Genomic DNA, 19499 nt, shown 5'->3' with positions numbered 1-19499 from the left:
AGATTACTACACACGGGCCTCCAAGTTCACTAACTCCATGTTCGATCATGGCGAACATACACAGATTAAGCTGAATAATACCGGTATTGCTTTCGCACATGCAATTACAATGAGCACCATAAGATCCTTAATTTCTCGCATTATATCAGTGAGTGAATATTTTTTATGCCGCAGCATTGTGACATTTTCAAGCCCGTGGGGGTAATTAATTGTGTAGTTTTGTCCTTATGCATAACGTTGTGATTTTATGTATTGGATCGGAGAAAACACGCTCACGAGGTTTTGGTAGACAGCGCATGCCCCGGGGAGAGGGAAAAACCAAGGGGGCGAATCCCCCGCGGTTTTTCCCGACCCCCAGGGCATGCTCTGTCTACCAAAACCGAGGGAAAGTGTTTTTCCATGCTTATAAACCGAAAAAAGAAACTTAAAACAACATTTATCAACATTTTTATATTTCGAACATACTTTCCATGAACCTAAGGAAACGCGCGTAAAATATCTGTTGCTGGCGTACGGATCTTGAAAAGGACATTCTAAAAACCAGTAAGGCTTATCAATACCTCTGTAGCCTCGTGGTACACTCACTGGGCTACAGATATGAAGGTTGCGAGTTCGATCCTCGGGAATTTAAAGAAAACGTATGTCAATGGATTTTACATTTCATTACATGTTACAATCTGAACGGAAGTTATATTAATAAAATACCCTGGACATTATATAATTTCCCTGGGATATTATATACAATCTGAGGGACATTACAACGTCCCTGTTTATGAGATTTAACCCGACTTGAAAGTGAAACCTCACAATAGGTTTTAATGCCTATAGAAAGAATTCTCTTACTTAATAGCGATTCCAATGAATAGGTTTATAAAGACGCCTCTTACTCAAAACGTTTTTCATTTCACGATAATAGGGCTTAAATTATTCTAAGGTTTTTTTTGGTTGATGGAGGGTGGGGATTCCTGGTTCGAATTGGTCTCCAGCAACCTATGATGGTCGTTAAAGGCGATCTGATGGATCGGGATATCAGGTTCGGTTGATTGCAAGGAATCTTACCCCGATGGTTAATTCGTTGCTCATAATCTGCTTGGATTGTCTGTCTAGACCGCCCTCAAATATCTGGATATGTTGATGAGTGGTGCGTTAAAAACGCTCTGCTGATTTTGATTATATTTGCCTTTTGTAACCTTTTCAAGCGAAAAACATTTTAGCTCTGCAATACTATCGAGACAAAGTATATTCCTAAAGATCATAAAACTCACTGTTGTTGTTTGGTGGAGAATAGATCCCAAGTACATCATCCTTGTCATACAAGCCGACTAAAATGTTGATCGGTGGATCAGGCTCTGTGCCATCGGTCCCCGACAACATGGATCGTGGTTCTTGTTTCCGTTCACTGGCTTTCCTGCGCCAGACTCGGTAATGCCATAGACAGGAATGGTCAATATGTTCCACTTAAATCAGTAATATCGTACAGGCAATGTCCTCATCAGGTGGGTTTGCAATATATTCACCCAACTGAGTCAACGGATACCAAGATTCCTGTTTCGCAATCACGTACAACAGAAAGTAAAGGGCACATTTTGAGTCTTCGGTAAACCATGCAAATAACGGGGTCGGGTGGTCAGGCTCACTGACATGTTTGTTATTTTTTAGAAGCGGATGTCTAGCGATTTGTTCCCCATAGATGTAGCAGGGCAACGCAGATAAACGCGATGGCTGAACGATCGCATCCAAAACCGGGAGAGATTCGACAATCGGTCTTGGGAGAAAAGGTACGGGTAATAGACGCGAGGATTGTGAGAATATGCGGGAAATACCCACCTGTCCATCAAATGGACTTGTCCAACATTGCCGAGGTCGGATTCTGTTGAGGGAGTCGTTATTATTTAAATACGGGTAAACATATTAAACGAATGTGCATTTCATCATCATGCTTAAAGAGGCTGTACCCAATGATGATATCTAACATAAGAAATAAACGACCCTCATGGTTGATTCTCCCTGCAGTGTTTTATTGTGCGATAAACAACTCCCACTCGTCGTTTTTTCTTAAACAAAGCTTGAATATTGTTGAGTGCGGCGATAAGTAACAAACAAAGCATACGTCGTTTTTCATGACTTTGATTCTAAAAACGTCGATATTCCAAATATCACGCTTGTACATATTATCTTTCCCTCTGACTGTAAAATATTTTCAGATGACCCTCATTCTGAAGCTACCAGTGGCTTCTGGGTCCTAGCCAAGTTCTCCTCATCGTACACCTTGGACGAACAGCTCACCGACAGCCATGATGGACTGCTGGAAGAACAAGCACCAGTGGCAGTCCACCTGGAAAGGTTACGATGTCGCCATGATGATCAAGTCTGTCAAGGCGATTCAGTATCAAACTGTTTCTCAATAGGACTGTTAGAAGGACAATTACATTCCTGCATCCATGTACCTATTTATCACATCGCTAACAAGCCTATGTCCATCCTCCTCTAACGTGTACCTATGTTTTATCAATCTGTAGCATTTATAAGATTTGTTGAGATATCATATGTTATGAAATGATAATTTAAGTAAACTCAAATTCTGCCTTAGAATATTAATGATTTTCACACAAGTTAATGTAAAACGTTTACATATTATGACTCCTAAATTAGATATATTCAGCGGTTTGAAAGTGACAGAAGATTTGAGACGTTATCAAGCTTTACCTTAACCATTGGTTTGACACTGGGTCATTTGTAACGCTACTTTCCAGATAGATCTATAGGATCATTTTTACTGTTGCCTTTGAGCAAAGCGCCTTCTGTATAACGAATGTAGAAATGCTTCTATCGGGCAGATAAAAGACTTAGGCGCAGACACCCTTGTTCTCCTATCATTCTGGAGAGACTATCGTTGTGCCTCAATTTGACCTCAATCTGTCCTCAATCTGTTGGATTGGTCACCATTACGCTGGCGACACTACATAATCTTAGGTTAAACACTATATAGAGGACGAATTTAACATAGCACACTGAAGGATGGCCTATCTGTCGACACGCATGCTGTATCCATCCCACTAAAACGAGTGAGTGAGTGAGTATGTTTTTACGCCGCTGTTAGCAATATTCCAGCAATATCACGGCGGGGGACACCAGGAATGGGCTTCACAAAGTTACCCATGTCGGTAATCGAACCCGGGTGACGAGCAAACGCTTTAACCACTAGGCTACATAGAAACCAAGGACAACTAAGGACATTTACAGGTCACAACGATACCTCGATTGATAAGTGACTTTGTTAAACAAAGACTTTGTCACTCCAAGATAACACCCACGCCATGAAAGATTAAATACATACTACTCAAAGAAAGTTAAGGAACACCCAATTCTTTGATATAACTTTAGTTAGCCTGAGTAGTATAGGATTGTACTAAAATTACACTAAAATATCACCAGAAAAAACACAAACCTTCATATATACTAGTCACAAGAAGTTAGGGAACACTGATATGTTTGCACTTAAAGATCAAAAAGGAACAGAAGACGAAGACAAGTGTAGTAAATTCAATAATGACCGAGTATACAATAAGAAAGAATCATGAACAATCGACTACATTTCATAACGTGAACAAGTGTTGATATCTATAATGTCACTGGTGTCAAAATTAGAAATCCAGCCCATGAGAGAAAAGTCGGTAACGAGTGTATCCGCCCCTAGCAGCCACACATGCAACACGACGACGCCTCATGGATGTCACTAATGTCTGTAGTGTGCTCTGTGGGATAGGATGCCACTCCAAACTCAGCCATTGAGAAAGCTGGCGCAGATCTTGAGGTGGGGGTGGTTCTTCCTAACACGTCTCGTTAACAGATCCCATACGTGTTCAATGGGTGCCATATCAGGAGAATATGCTGGCCATTCCATGCGAGTAACATTGTTTTGTCCCAGAAAGTCAGTGACTATGCGTGCACGATGAGGTCTAGCATTGTCATCCTGGAAACGCGCCTGTAGGCAAGGAATCACCATTGGTCTCAGAATCTCATCCCTGTAGCGAACAGCATTCAAATTCCCGTTGATGACGTACAGATTGGTTCTGTGATGAAATGAGAAGGCGGCCCACACCATGACAGCACCACCACCAAAACGATTGTGCTCACGGACGTTGACGTCAGCAAAACGTTCCCACCGCTGTCTGTAGACAAGAACACGACCGACATTATGCTGCAGTGAGAACCGAGATTCGTCAGAAAAAAAGAACTGCTGACCACTGTTGTCTTGTCCACTGTCGGTGTTGCCGTGCCCTTGCGTCTCTGGCTGCTCTGTCACACGGAAGAAGAAGCGGTCTTACGGCTTGACGCCGGGGCCTGATATTTCTTTCCCTCATACGGTTTCTTATGGTTTGGTCACTGACATTTGTTCCTGTAGCAGCCCTCAGTTGCCTTCGAAGATGGTTTGCTGTGACTGTTCTCCTCCTGAATGCTTCAAGAACGACGTACCGATCTTCTCTTGTCACACGAGGGCGTCCTGACCTTGACCTATCACGTACTGTCTGTGTTTGTTGGAATCGCTGGCGTAATCCGCAAATGACGGACGGACTAACATTCAACATGTAATTTAGCTTCCCGCTGTGAAACATTCTCATTTAGCCACCCAATAACTCTTGCTCGTTCTTCAATCGTGAGGTGTCGACGTTGTGGCATGTTGAACACAGTGATGCAGTTTTATAGCGACCTGCCTTTATCAACCCAAATTTCGCACACAAATTCCTTGTGGCTCGTGCTTCATTAGAATAAGTGAGCAAATGCACGATCTCCATTTTTACGGCAGCTATGAGGAGGAGATTACAACAACAAAATTCCATGAAAATGAATGCTGGTCAAAATTAACGTTGACGAGTCCAGTGTGATTTAAATTCTTTGTTCTGGTCATGAAGTCACTTGAGTAAGGGTAGTCTTCAATATCAGTACGTAAGCCGCCGATCAGGAGGCCATTTACCAATTTTAAAAGGAATCGAATGAACAGTGCTACAAAATATCAGTGTTCCCTAAATTGTTTTGACGAGCATATTTTAAATGGCAGATGTATTCAAACCAAACCCTTAATTCCCATACATGATACAAAGACAGAGCTCATTAAATAAACCACACGGCTCTTAATCAATAGCGTGTTGTTCACTCTAAATCGTGAACATAATTGAAATGCTACGGACATCGCAATTCATGAAAAAAACTTCGTTGTTACAGCGTTATACAAAAAATACGATAATCGAAGCAACATGCATAATTATCTGGGCTTCGATTTCACCTCCACCCAAGCATGAACTTTGAAACTAGAACGTATCTACATCTTAAATGCTCTTAAACGCACGCAAATGATAACGTGTTCAGTACGTTTTAGTATTAAGATAGCGCCCTTACATAAGTGCAACACATGGTACTTCACACATATGCCAGAAATACGTTAAAAGCCACAGGAATATTAGACCAGTAGCATTTGCACCGTCAATATGGCAGCTTGCATGTTTCTGCTGATCGGCCTCCTGGTTTCAGTGACGTTAGCAGGACCGCAACCAACAATCAAATTACACGAGGCAGAAAAGAACACGTTGGCTGTTTCCTTTCCTGGTAAGCACATTCAGTTATACGTTATTAGATTTTACAGATAGAAATAAATTAATGCAGGACAGAGGGCCCTGGTGATTCTGGCACAGTCAGGCTGGTTAGGCTCATCATCAGCTCAGGGAATTTGTTCCCTCCACAGGCTGACCAGACATCGAATGGGACTATTCCCAGGAAGCGCTGCCCTGTCGAACCCACCCAGAACTTTTCGGAGACTGTGAAGACTCCCAAAAACTGCAGCCTTCTGCATTACCCAGATTGACATAAGGGCAGTGTTCCTGGCAGCAAACCCGGGTACTCTCCACTTGTCAGTCAAGGAATTTAAGGGTACAACATCTAAGGCACCGAGAACAAAGGGGAGTCGGAAAACGTGGTACTTGGGATGCAAGTGTGACATTTCTTAAGCGAGGTTCTGATATGTGCCATGCTGAATCTTTTCAATCACAATACTGTCAAAAGGGACAGAGAAATCTATTACACAAATAATTTTCAAAGCCATGTTGGCCTGGAGGTTGTTGGGTCGTTGTTCCTCTCAACACACTGCACATAAACTCGACACAGTGGCCGTAGTCGTTCAGAGAGCCTTCCTTTGAAAGACCAAGCCTGTGTATATGGTACTTCGCTTGGTTGACACTCATTTCTGTACCGTGCAGCAGTACAGAACCATCATCAAATTCAACACTGACATTGAGATCATGTCTTACATCCTTGGTTCGTTCACGAAAACTGTACTCATCGTGAATCTTGACATGCTTCACAAGAGGATCATTAGATCAGATCATCAATATTACAAAATCGCAAATAATATTGAATAGCTTTCGGCCATGGGAACCGTGCGAATTTACACTTGTCAGAGCGGTACTCAAAGTACGTGATCTAGACTACCAGTTGTCGGACTTTCATTTTAGTGGAAGCCTAGGTGGCTGAGTGGGTTAGATCGCTGACGTTGTGTGCTGGCGATTAGGTGCCTCACTCTGGCAAGTTTGGGTTCGAATCCACGGAGCTCAACCCCCCAAAAAGTACGAGAATCTGTACTTTACTAAGAAAGTGTTATCCCAAATATAACATTTGTTAATCTTGATCCTGTTTGATTGACAGATGTACCAGGTGTAAATGCCATTGAGTTCAAGTATGCTATTCATCAACCAACGGGACATTTGCCACGCGTGACTGACACTGTTACAGTTCGTAGAAACGGTGAGTTAAATCTCGCACAGATAACAGAATAATCCTCAGTATGTGTTAGTTTTGGACGTATAAAGTGGCTCAGGCTTTTCGTCGTTTTGAGCAGTAGTCGATGATTTACTTGACACATATGCATCGAGGGTACAGAAGCGCAGAAATTATAGACGTGACGAGCAAATGTCTCATCTACCAAGAGATTAGTCCGGACTAGCAGCCACACACACACACACACACACACACACACACACACACACACACACACACACACACACACACGCACACAAACACTCACTCTCTCTCTCAAACAAACACACACACACATACACTCACTCTCTCTCTCTCTCTCTCTCACACACACACACACACACGAACTCACTCTCACGCACACTCACTCTCACACACAGACACACTCACACACACTCTCTCTCTCACACATACACTCTCTCACACACACACACACACGAACTCACTCTCACGCACACTCACTCTCACACACAGACACACTCACACACACTCTCTCTCACACACACACTCTCTCACACACACACTCTCACACACACTCTCTCACACACACTGTCTCTCTCTCACACATACATTCACTCTCTCTCACACACTCTCTCTCTCACACACACACACACACACACACATTCTCTCTCTCTCACACCCGCTCACACACACACCCGAAAAAATATCAGACCATTAACGTACTACTGTTGTATTATTGTGTTATTTTCTCCAATGTTATGTTTGTTGATGATTATATAAGTAGTAAGTGGAGTTTTTTTGTTGACGAAGATAAAGGAATTGATTTATGTATGGTTTGTTTTTGGTTTATGAAGTTTATGTTAAACCCGGTGTGCACAATTGGCGTAAATCCGCTTCACAGGTGTACACAGTGCGTTCACTGATTTTCACGTTATAAAACACGAAAATGAGGAAGTCAATTCTTAAGTTAATAACATTACAAATATGTCATCATGATATGCGAGTAATACATTGTTACCATCCAATGAACGCTGAAGACAGCAGTTAGTATTACCATCAAATGAACGCTGAAAGCAGCAGTTAGTGTTACCATCCAATGAGCGCTAAAGACAGCAGTCAGTGTTACCATCTGATGACAATCAATGTCATGATCGACCTGTATGACTGTGCCCGCATTAGGTTGTTTTATCATTTGAAAGGCCAGCTTCTACATGCATGTTCCAATATAATATAGATATATGTATGTCGCATTCACGTTTCAATTACAGATATGTATCTTTGTAACTCTTCTCGTCACTATGATATTATGACTGACACACTGCCGATGTGAAGTTAAATTATAACTCACTCACTCACTCACTCACTCACTCACTCACTCACTCGTTTCATGATATATGCCCATATTTCAGCTGCTGGACACTTCAAGTGTGAGGTCGAAAGCAAACATGCCTTCACTGATAAGGAAGCGATGGAATATTCAGTGAAATATTTATCTGCTAGTGGCGATGTTGTATACCATGTAGACGGTGTCTTCACTATTCCAGGTATGTCCATATTTCATAGTCACATTGATCATATACATTAAGTAAATCTTTAGATATTTGAAATGGTTTGAAAGTAACATGATTAATAAAGCACACATTGATATGGAGAACCGTTTGCTACAAGAACATACTCGTTTGTTTGTTACTGTCTGTTCGTTAACGTCTCACTCAGCAATATTCCAGCTGTATGACGGCGGTATGTAAATAATCGAATCTTAACCGGACAATCCAATGTTTGAAATCATTTGAGCATCGATCTACGCAACTTGGATACGATGACATGCATCAACCATGTCCGTTCTCTCGTCACGCCGAAGACCCGGGTTCGATTCCCGACATGGGTACAATGTGTGCAGCCCATTTCTGGTGCCCCCCGCCGTGATATGGCTGGAATATTGCTAAAAGCGGCGTAAAACCCCACTCACTCACTCACTCAACCAAGTCAGCGAGCGTGACAACCCGATTTCTTCTGAAAAGTATGTGTTGCTGAAGATCCCTGTTCTTACGGGGGATTTAATTAGTAGCACCGACAAGAACTCGCTTAACAAATAACAAATGTTGACATGAAATGAACCTGTATGACAAATATGATGTACATGTACCCACGCCTTAATGACAGTATTACATACCCCTACAGCTGCCTCATCACTTAGCCCACGGCTATACCGTCGTGGTAACACCGTCTTTGAGGACTCGTTCAACTCGCACCAACTCAATCCTAACCATTGGCACCATGAAATAACATGTTGGGGAGGAGGGGTAAGATTCAAGACGAGTGAGTATGTTGGGTTTAACGCCGCTTTTACCAGTATTACAGTTATATCATGGCGTGTCAGCTTTATGTGGGAGAAAAGCCCGAAGTGATGCAGGTCTTAGCGGTTTACCACTTCGGTAAAACCTAGAAACATAACAGGGGCGAACCGGGATTCGAACCCACAATCATAGGTTTCTGGCGTGCCCAAGGGACGCACCGACTGGGCCACCCATGACCCCGATTGAAGTCGACGTTTTCCTTTATAGTTCATCTCAAATCCATCAACTAGAGCTATGATTTTCCTTTGATCGGACATTTGGTTGTCAACAAGATATTCTTCATGTAAGACCTGAGCAGTCACGTGCCAAATATTAAGCTATATATTATTAATTTGTGTTTCAGTTTTGCATGGTTCCTTTTTTTATTATGATTATGATTATAATTATTAGAATGGAGAGTTCCAGATGTATACACCTGAAGCTGCCAACACGTACATCAAGAATGGCGTTCTCTACCTCAAACCGGTAATATATTTAAGATGTCTTGATAACATAAATGAACTACATAACCGTATTTTTATAGACATAAAACGAGGAGCGAATGGCATATTCTGTTACTTTATCAATTTATTATACAGACATTCACTGCTGACAAGTTTGGAGACGATTTCTTTCAACACGGCGTCCTTGACGTTAAACGTATGTATACTACATCACTACCTTTGTAATGCAAGTAAAACTTGATTTATTCTATATACTTCTTTTCTAACTAATCAAACGTAAAGAAACCTTTATATGTTTTACACCTGGTGAAATTAAAAATTAAGAAATGCAAGAATGCTAACAGTAACACCCAAAACTGTATTAATCTAGTTATTATCGTTGGGCTATTATTCTTATTTACAGATTAAAATAAAAATGCAAAAATGAGAATTTGGGTGATCCTGGCACAGTCAGGCTGGTTAGGTTTATCATCATTTCAGGGCCCTTGCCCCCTCTACACGCATCCTGGACAGCAAATGGGACCATCCAAGAATGTTTCGGAGAATGTGAAAACTCCCCAACACTACAGCCTTCTTATTTACCCAGATTGTCAGAAGGGCTGTATTCCTGGTAGCGAAACCGTGTACTCTCCCAATGTCAGTCAACAGACTGGGAGGTACCAAACCTTAGGTACCGAGAACAAAGGGGAGTCGGACAATTTGGTACTTGGGATGCAAGCATGACATTTCCAAAGGAAGGTCTACATATTTGCCATGTTTTTCATGAATCTTGTCAATCACATTGGCGTCAAAGGGGACATAAAATTCAATGATATTAATGATTTCACTGGATTTATCAAATAGGACAATATCAGGTTTGTTGGCCTGGATACGTCTGAGGCTGTATACGGGCCTACTCCATAGAATTTTGTTTTTATGATTTTCCATGACGGCGTCTACATATTCTGGGTCGTACCATGTATGGACCTCAGAGTCAAAACCAAGCATAATTCAGCTGAAAAATGTTTCTAGACACTGGTTTGGGTTACCTTATAATCGATCTGAACCAATGCTGACTTGTTCTTAAAACTTATTATACCAACATTCTTTTCCCCATACCCATGGTCAATTCGTACTCGGAACCTACAGATAAAGCAGACTGTGTTCTCGTTAACAGAACGATGACTTTATTGCATGTTTTTGTATGCTAAACAACAGAACAACTCGAAACGTCATATGTTTTAGCACCTCTTCAGCAGAATAACAACCTTAGCCATATGATGCTATTTTTTCTATAAGAAGAGTTGAGATTTGACTTATGTTTTTAAATATCTTCTCCATGACAGAATAGCAGACTTGACTGTTTGTTCCAACGTTCACTATAAAAAAGCAGAAGACTATGGCATATGTCTCTGTCACAAGGCCCCGTTCCACAAAACAAAATCAGCTACCTTAAGAGTTAACCTTAACCACTGAGGTCATCTGAAGTAGTTAGACGATGGTGGTACGGGACAACTCCACCCTAGACTAGATCCAGCTCCTGAGCTTCCATGGGGTGGTCCCGTACCCCCATCGTATATTCTATTTCTTAGTCTGGTGTTACACCCGTCTTATTCAGTAAGCTTATCTCGATGTTAACTTTACCCAAAACGTGATGTCATTTATTGGTAAGTTTTGTGAATATCTATTCCTCTGAAATTATGCTATTCTTACAGAAACCACTGTAATGAATAGTACATGTTCTAAAAGAAAACACACTCTCTATGTCTATATTCTAACAGAATTCTATTCTAACAGCGGCTTTATGTCCTAAGATGCACCACATATATCCGTATATCTCCATATCCTAACTGACACCACACCTATCCGTATGTCTCTATGTCCTAACAGAAACTACACCTATCCGTATGTCTCTATGTCCTAACAGACACCACACCTATCCGTATGTCTCCATGTCCTAACAGAAACCACACCTATCTGTATGTCTCTATGTCCTAACAGAAACCACACCTATCTGTATGTCTCTATGTCCTAACAGAAACCACACCTATCTGTATGTCTCTATGTCCTAACAGAAACCACATCTATCTGTATGTTTCTATGTCCTAACAGACACCACACCTATCCGTATGTCTCATGTCCCTAAATACACCACACCTATCCGTATGTCTCCATGTCCTAACAGACACCACACCTATCCGTACGTCTCTACGTCCTAACAGACACCACACCTATCCGTATGTCTCTATGTCCTAACAGACACCTCGCCTATCCGTATGTCTCCATGTCCCTAAAGACACCACATCTATCCGTGTGTCTCCATGTCCTAACAGACACCACACCTATCCGTATGTCTCCATGTCCTAACAGAAACCACACCTATCTGTATGTCTCTATGTCCTAACAGAAACCACACCTATCTGTATGTCTCTATGTCCTAACAGAAACCACACCTATCTGTATGTCTCTATGTCCTAACAGAAACCACATCTATCTGTATGTTTCTATGTCCTAACAGACACCACACCTATCCGTATGTCTCATGTCCCTAAATACACCACACCTATCCGTATGTCTCCATGTCCTAACAGACACCACACCTATCCGTACGTCTCTACGTCCTAACAGACACCACACCTATCCGTATGTCTCTATGTCCTAACAGACACCTCGCCTATCCGTATGTCTCCATGTCCCTAAAGACACCACATCTATCCGTGTGTCTCCATGTCCTAACAGACACCACACCTATCCGTATGTCTCCATGTCCTAACAGACACCACACCTATCCGTATGTCTCCATGTCCCTAAAGACACCACACCTATCCGTATGTCTCCATGTCCCTAAAGACACCACACCTATCCGTATGTCTCCATGTCCCTAAAGACACCACACCTATCCGTATGTCTCCATGTCCTAACATACACCAAACTTGACAGTTTAGCTCTATAAAATCTATTACAGAACAATGGGGATCATGCACAGCGGCTCAAGACAATGGTTGTCGTCGTCAGGGAGCTCAGATTCCACCAATTATGTCATCTAAGGTGTTTTCTACAGCCTCAATCACACATGGACGGGTTGAGGTTGTGGCGAAGATTCCTAAAGGAGATTGGATCTGGCCAGGTGGGTCCTCTGTGTCCAATGCAATTACATATTGTGTAACGCATAGTAAGGGAACGACCATCAGAGGAGGGGTGGGGGGAGTGGGGGAAGGGGGAGGGAGGAGGTTGATGGTGGCTAGGATTTTGTGTCAATATTAGTTATTTTTTTCAACTACAGCTACAAAACCAGATCTATTTTTTATTTAAACCTTGAGCCTGAATTTTATTGAAATAAAATAATGTGATGTTCATGGAAGGCAATTTCCTTTTGCCTCAGCATAATTATATTTTTCAAGAATTTTCGGGGACAATCATTTTATCGATAAAATCCCAGGTCCCCTCAAAAATACGAAATGGTCCTTTGAAAGAGGATATTATGTGAGTAAAACCGTTTGATTTATATCATCGAATTCCATATGATGATGGTGCTACCCGTATATGGCATGCGCCTAAAATACATATGTCAAACGTGTCATGTTGAACACCGGGTGTCATCTCTTTTTTGCAGTGATCCATTCATATTATTGTCATCATTATTGTGCCTTTTGCGCCCTATGGAATTTGTTTCGCGACTGACTATTCTCAGGCGTTGATGTTTTACTTTTATGACTTACGCAAATGATTTCACTGGAGCATTACATATAGATATAGTTTCATTGTGGACATTGCAATAATGAACATTCCGAAATTATAGATATCCAGCAAACTGTTCATATTTTGATTTAAATGTTGTAGCAATCTGGCTGCTTCCTCCCGGCTGGCCTTGGAAATATGGTGCCTGGCCAGCTTCCGGTGAGATCGACATTATGGAATCAAGAGGTATGTGTTCCATCATTGAGCGAGTAAGTTGGCAGCCTTTTAATTATGTGGGGACAATTCGATATTGAGTTGGGAGGGACGTAGTGTGCTTGGATTTATTTTTTTTTTTTTTTAAAAAACAATATTTGTTCCGAAAAGAAATGAAAAAAACTTGTTTGCCAAGTTTCACCACATTTTCCAAAGACCTGTTCACTGGACATACTGGATGTCGCGGTGAAACAAATGTGAAACAGAATGTGAAACGGGGCGGCGGGTAGCCTAGTGGTTAAAGCATTCGCATGTAACGCCGAAGATCCGGGTTCTATTCCCCTCACGGGTACAACGTGTGAAACCAATTTCTGGTGTCCCCGCTGTGATATTGTTAGGAAATAGATATAGCGGTGTAAAACCATACTCACTCACTCACTATGTGGAACATTTGGCGCGTTGTTTAACCAACGAGCGAGGGGATTATGATTATAGACCAAACAACTCGGGAATAATATGCATGTTAAAACATATCAACGCTATTAGAGTTTTTAGAATAGTTCAAAATTAGTTGTTACAGTGACTCGTGTTGAAAATATTAGAAATATTAGAATACCCTCCTTTGAAATATACCCCAATCCGTCTACGCTAACACATGCATCTATGATTTCATACAAAGGCAACGTCCATTTGAAAGAGGCTAACGGTGCCACCCAGGGCGTTGACCGTGTCTTGTCTACAATTCATTACGGAGCGTCGCCAAGTCAACACAGACAGCAAGGAGATTCAAAGTAATACAACCGTTATCATGAACAATCCACCCGTGAATTATAGGTCTTCAGCAGCCCATGCTTGTTGTAAGAGGCAACTGACGGGATCAGGTTGTCAGGCCTATTGACTTAGCTGATGATTCAGTGATGAATGTCATCGTACCCCAATGGCGTGGATCGATGCTTCTGATATCAATCACTGGATTTTCTGATTCATACTTTCCTGTTCACCGGTCGCCTTCATACAGCTGGAATATTGTGAGTGTGGCGTTAAACGACAAACAAACATGAAATGGCAATGTTCATTAGTGTTACTATGGAACATCAATATCTTGATATTAATATTAAACCTTCAGATCAGGGGCCACTTGCACAAAGCGATCTTAGCGCTAAGATGATCGTAACTCCCATACTTTAACATAGGCTTACAATAGTTGTAGTGCTAAGACCGCTTTGTGCAAGTGGGCCCTGGTCTCGACAAGCATTCCGAATGTCAGTACATGTGCAACAATTATGAACATCCTAAATTATAGGACACTACTACGTGTTGCTGAGGCAGGGTGAAGATGATGTTTCAGGAAATGCACATTAAACGTGGACACGTGGAAACCTGAACCAAATGACATGCATGTAGATACAACGCCATTTTAATCCCGAATGACGTTAGAGTGATATATCAGTAGCTGTTGAGTCGTACGAATGTCATATTCTCTATCTCACTTCCGCACACTCCGTTGGAATTCCGGGTTTAGAAAAAGTTCCATCAACCTGTGCTGGTCGTACGAGCCGACTTGATGAGCCGGTGATCAGGCTCGGCGGTGTGGATCGGTGTTCGTAATGTCAATAAATGTATGTTCTGGTCAAGACTCGATTATTCACATATGCTGTCATATGGCTGGAATACTGCGGTGTGCAGCGTTAACACAACATTAAACAAACAGACACACTTTCATAAAGGACTATGTGTTTTACAGAACAAGCAAAACCGGAACCACTTGGGCAGATTCTTTTCATACTTACTCAGTGGACTGGACAGCTGGACATATCAGGTAACATATATGTAGTCATCAAAAACCGGTCTTTTATAAATGTGTATACTACTTATTATCAACGTTATCCTGTCCTGGAATACTGCATGTTTATGTGTATACGTCAACGCACACCAGTGAAAACGTTTAATACTGAGACTTACTTTTCTGAAGTTGAGAAAAGTGATATTTTCATTGCAGTGAACGTAACACTTGATATTTCACTGCAATGAACATAACACTTTGAATGTATTTTTGTCTTATAAGAGTTATGTCCCCGAAAATTCTCTCCCTTTAGCTTAAGTGTCTAGCTCGTACCCAATCTGTTGACTTCATTTTTACGTTAGTTCCACATTGACAAGGCACACTAATGACAGATGGTCATTTATTGAGTTACTATCGCTTCTTGTTCTTTGTTAGTCTCTTGAAAATGTTTGGTTATTAACTGTAAATTTCTCATTTAACTTGTCAATTGAGACAGTTCGTTTCGCAAAGCACCATGTTTATATGTTGTAAATATGCTTATAACGAACTACGGTTTTAACGAACTAAATTTAGTGGTCCCTTTGAGTTCGTTATAACCGTAGTTTACTGTATATTAAACACGTTTTCTTATAAGGATGGACATAGACAACCAGCCAGTCATGGCCTGGACGACGCCTTCTCAAGGCTACTGGTCATACAGCCACCAATCCGGTACCAATGTCTGGTCTCATGGCGGTAACGATGCACCCTTTGATGGGAAGGTAAAGAAACTGGATTTCATCTGACCACATGATTTTCCATGACTAAGCGAGAGTATGTGCGCTGTTTCACGAAATGTCAGCTTGATGTTTGAGGAAAGCTGGATGGTATTGACACAAACTATTGTTGCTGTCCTGTCCTGGTTCTGGAGTTGTTGCCCTTGGGCGTCCAGAGCGACGTAGATCATCGACGTTATGTGTTTGCTGGTATCGGGCCCTCAATCTGCTGACAGATTGCGAAACATGCAGCGTTTGGGCAACACTATTCTGACGAGTGCCCACTAGCAACATGCATATTGCACGTAAACGTTCAGCACGTTGCAAACGTCGCATGAGCAATGTTGTTGCTTCTTAAATAATTAAACGTGTTTTATGAAGTGAGCTTGAGCTTTCGGTTCCAAGAAAACAATATGCGTCACTCTGTTCACAATCGCGCCAAGGTGACAATGGTAAATCTGGCATACAACCCATTGCACGTGATGTCCGATTTCACGTGCTTTATGACTATTAAATTGTTATGTTTGGGACCTTCCCCTATTATTTTTGTATAGTATCTGACTGGAATAGTGATGCCTGTGGCGTTCACTCACTCACTCTCTCGTGTTACAGATGAGCCTCATTCTGAATGTTGCTGTAGGCGGTACCAATAACTACTTCCCGGACTCCTTGCATAATACGCCTCATGCAAAACCATGGAAGAACAACTCACCGACCGCCATGATGGACTTCTGGAAGAGCAAGCAGCAGTGGCAGTCAACGTGGCACGGTGAAGACGTCGCCATGAAGGTCAAGTCCGTCAAGATGATACAGTATTAGTAACAGAAGCTTGGGAAAGGAATATTGGAATAAAGATTTCTGTCTGTCTTTGTTTATGAGAACGAATAAAACTAAGATTACAATATACACAAGAAAAAGTTATGGTTATACTTATGGTTTTGTAATCCCTTGAGGCATTGCATACAAACAGGACAGAAACCTCTTCCGTAATAATAAGAGGGGCGGTCGGGTAGCCTAGTGGTTGAAGCGTTCGCTCGTCACGCCGAAGACCCGGGTTCGATTCGATCATGGGTACAATGTGTGAAGCCCATTTCTGGTGTCCCCCGCCATGATATTGCTGGAATATTGCTAAAAGCGGCGTAAAACCATACACACTCACTCACTCACTCGTGATAATAAGAAATATCTTCCAAAAGCATTGAACGAATCCGACTGCATCACCACCATGTGTTTATGAATTGCCATCAAGTGTTGACGCCAGGTGTCCACAAAAATATGAACTAACCACTGACTCCTCGCAGACCAGACCATGTTTTATTCAACTTTTATTAGTCCCCTTTTATTAATGCCGAGCTCCCGGCAGAGGAACTACAAGTACAACATTTTAACATGTATGACGCGGTCGGGAATCGAACTACCTACCTTCCACACTCCGGACAGATGCTCTTTCCACTACACCACGGGAGAGGTTGCAAGTTTACACTCAAGGACAAATGTATGACGTGTCATGGATAAATAGAAACTAAATGCAAGACAACAACCAGCCAAAAAAGATTCCATTTGGCGTGAAGGGCAACATAGCTGAATTGTTTGATATCATTACTTAGAAGTTGACGGATGACAAAGTCGACACAATCCATGGAAAACAACTTCTTAATACTGTATAGGCGACGTTTCGGTACGGATCCTTATACCGTTGTCAAGCAAGACTAAGTTTCTTGACTCGATATAAGGATCTGTACCGAAACGTCGCCTTTACGGTATTAAAGAAGTTATGATCCATAAATTATGTCTACTTTGGCAACATAACTGTGAAAGTTATATGAATTGACAAATGAAAATTAGAGATGACACTGGGTGTTCGCGAAAAGGGTAAGCATGTCCTGCTCTGCCAGTACCACCCGGTATTCCCACAATTTGCATCAAAAGTAAGCATGTATTGCCAGACTCCGTACTGCAGTACTCCTGCCATGCGGCGGCGACCTGTAAAACAAACCAGACAATCAAGAGGTCGATAAACCAGTAAATCCAGTGGCACGATAGTAAATTTACTGATTTATTGAAAGAAATATAAACGATATGTTAATTTTGAATTATGTGTCCTGTGTTCAAGACGAACAAAATGCGAATATATAAAAATTAATGACAGATATCATTTAATATACTTGTGAAACATAGTCAAGATACGAGTGAGTGAGTTGGGTTTTACGCCGCTTTTAACATTATTCCAGTTGTATCATGGCGTGTCTGCTTAATATGGGAGGAAAGCCGGAAGTGATGCTGGTCTCAGACGTTTACCACTTCGGTGAAACCCACGAGCACGGACATGGTGCTGACAAACCTAGAAACATAATCGGGGCGAACCGGGATTCGAACCCACAATCATATGTTTCTGGCGTGCCCAAGGGACGCAACTCTGCACAGCGAAACGCGGCGCCTTAGACGACTGGACCACCCGTGCCCCCATCAAGATACGATATCAATGAACACGTACAGATGTATTACCGTATAATATCTTAATTATACTTATTTTTAATTATTAGTTGAAGTATTCGTTGAAGTATCGGTCTGATATAATGACATCTTGATGACCGATCAAGCTGATGGTGAATGTAGAGATTCAGCATAATTCTTAATGTTAGCGTACTACACCAACTTTCATTAGTAGATACATAATTCATGGCTTTATTAATCTCCTACTCATTTGGTTGTTATTATAAATACTTATGCATGGTAAACCCATTTAAATAAAAACATATATACATCACATACAAGGAAAAGTACGTTAATCCTCTTTTGAAAATAAGCCTTCTTCCTCGTTAATGACGTCACCGTATTTCGTTCAGAATTGGTTTGTGAGTTGGTTTAATTCATTTATATCATGGCGTGTTGGTTTGATGTGGTGTTAGATGTTTACTAATTTGGTGGGGGAAATGTGGGACTCGAACCCATAATCATAGGATTCAAAAATGGCTAGTATCTGGGCCACTCATGCACCCGATCTTAAGAAGGGAACCGTGCAGCCACTACTCTGACGACCCAAGTAAGTTTGCGGTGACTGATTTTGTAACTCGTTAATTGAAATGTATGCATCCTCTATATTTCCAAGGCTCGCATTTAGATAAACCTACACTGACGTCTGGATTTTTCCCTAGGTTCTCGCGATCTCCGATTATTCGCCCCTGATTGTCATTTATATTTTACAGACCAATGAAAGGTCGAGATAACGAAAAAGGAAATAGTTAAGGCAGGACTTGCCACCACCAGTTTGAATTTAAATGAGGACATGCTTTCCACCAAAAAGATTTTCGTGGCTTTCTTTAGCGTGACAGTCAGATTTTCAATGTTGAATTTCTCGCTAACTCCAACGTAATCGGTGGGACCAATCCGCCATGTTGTTGATAACCAAACATTGAGGCTGGTTTGTAACTCGCTTTCCGATTGGTCCCCTACATTGAGTAGCTGTTTCCAATCAAAACTAGAAAGTGTTTTTACTCGTAAAAACATATGTCTCCCCCCACTC

The 19499-nt window shown here is 41.6% G+C and overlaps 1 protein-coding gene and 1 long non-coding RNA gene across 2 annotated transcripts; both read left to right on the top strand.

The window, feature by feature from the left end:
• Window positions 1-26: 26 nt before the first annotated feature.
• Window positions 27-2279, top strand: LOC139453153 (uncharacterized). Its single transcript, XR_011652398.1, has 3 exons — window positions 27-83; window positions 1660-1778; window positions 2205-2279. It is a non-coding gene; the product is annotated as an uncharacterized lncRNA (long non-coding RNA).
• Window positions 2280-5424: 3145 nt separating this feature from the next.
• LOC139454331 (beta-1,3-glucan-binding protein-like) lies at window positions 5425-16893 on the top strand. The gene is made up of 12 exons (XM_071235962.1): window positions 5425-5604; window positions 6697-6795; window positions 8178-8312; window positions 8950-9071; window positions 9516-9590; window positions 9704-9764; window positions 12513-12674; window positions 13388-13471; window positions 14118-14229; window positions 15183-15257; window positions 15856-15982; window positions 16589-16893. Exons 1-12 carry the CDS (start codon window positions 5487-5489, stop codon window positions 16793-16795), a joined length of 1377 nt encoding a protein of 458 aa, XP_071092063.1. The 5' UTR covers window positions 5425-5486; the 3' UTR covers window positions 16796-16893.
• Window positions 16894-19499: the final 2606 nt, after the last annotated feature.

Source organism: Haliotis cracherodii, unplaced genomic scaffold (assembly GCF_022045235.1).
Source record: "Haliotis cracherodii isolate W230 unplaced genomic scaffold, xgHalCrac1.p SCAF_10, whole genome shotgun sequence".
Classification (NCBI taxonomy): Eukaryota; Metazoa; Mollusca; class Gastropoda; order Lepetellida; family Haliotidae; genus Haliotis; species Haliotis cracherodii.
Note: the sequence above shows the minus strand (reverse complement) of the source record. Positions and strands in the feature narration are given on the sequence as shown.

What these genes read in the sequence shown, in the direction of transcription:
- LOC139454331 (XM_071235962.1), top strand. Translation starts at nt 5,487, where the DNA reads ATGGCAGCTTGCATGTTTCTGCTGATCGGCCTCCTGGTTTCAGTGACG. An exon ending in CGGTGTCTTCACTATTCCAG is followed by an intron (nt 8,313 to 8,949) that starts GTATGTCCATAT and finishes ATACCCCTACAG; the next exon opens with CTGCCTCATCACTTAGCCCA. An exon ending in ATGCACCCTTTGATGGGAAG is followed by an intron (nt 15,983 to 16,588) that starts GTAAAGAAACTG and finishes CTCGTGTTACAG; the next exon opens with ATGAGCCTCATTCTGAATGT.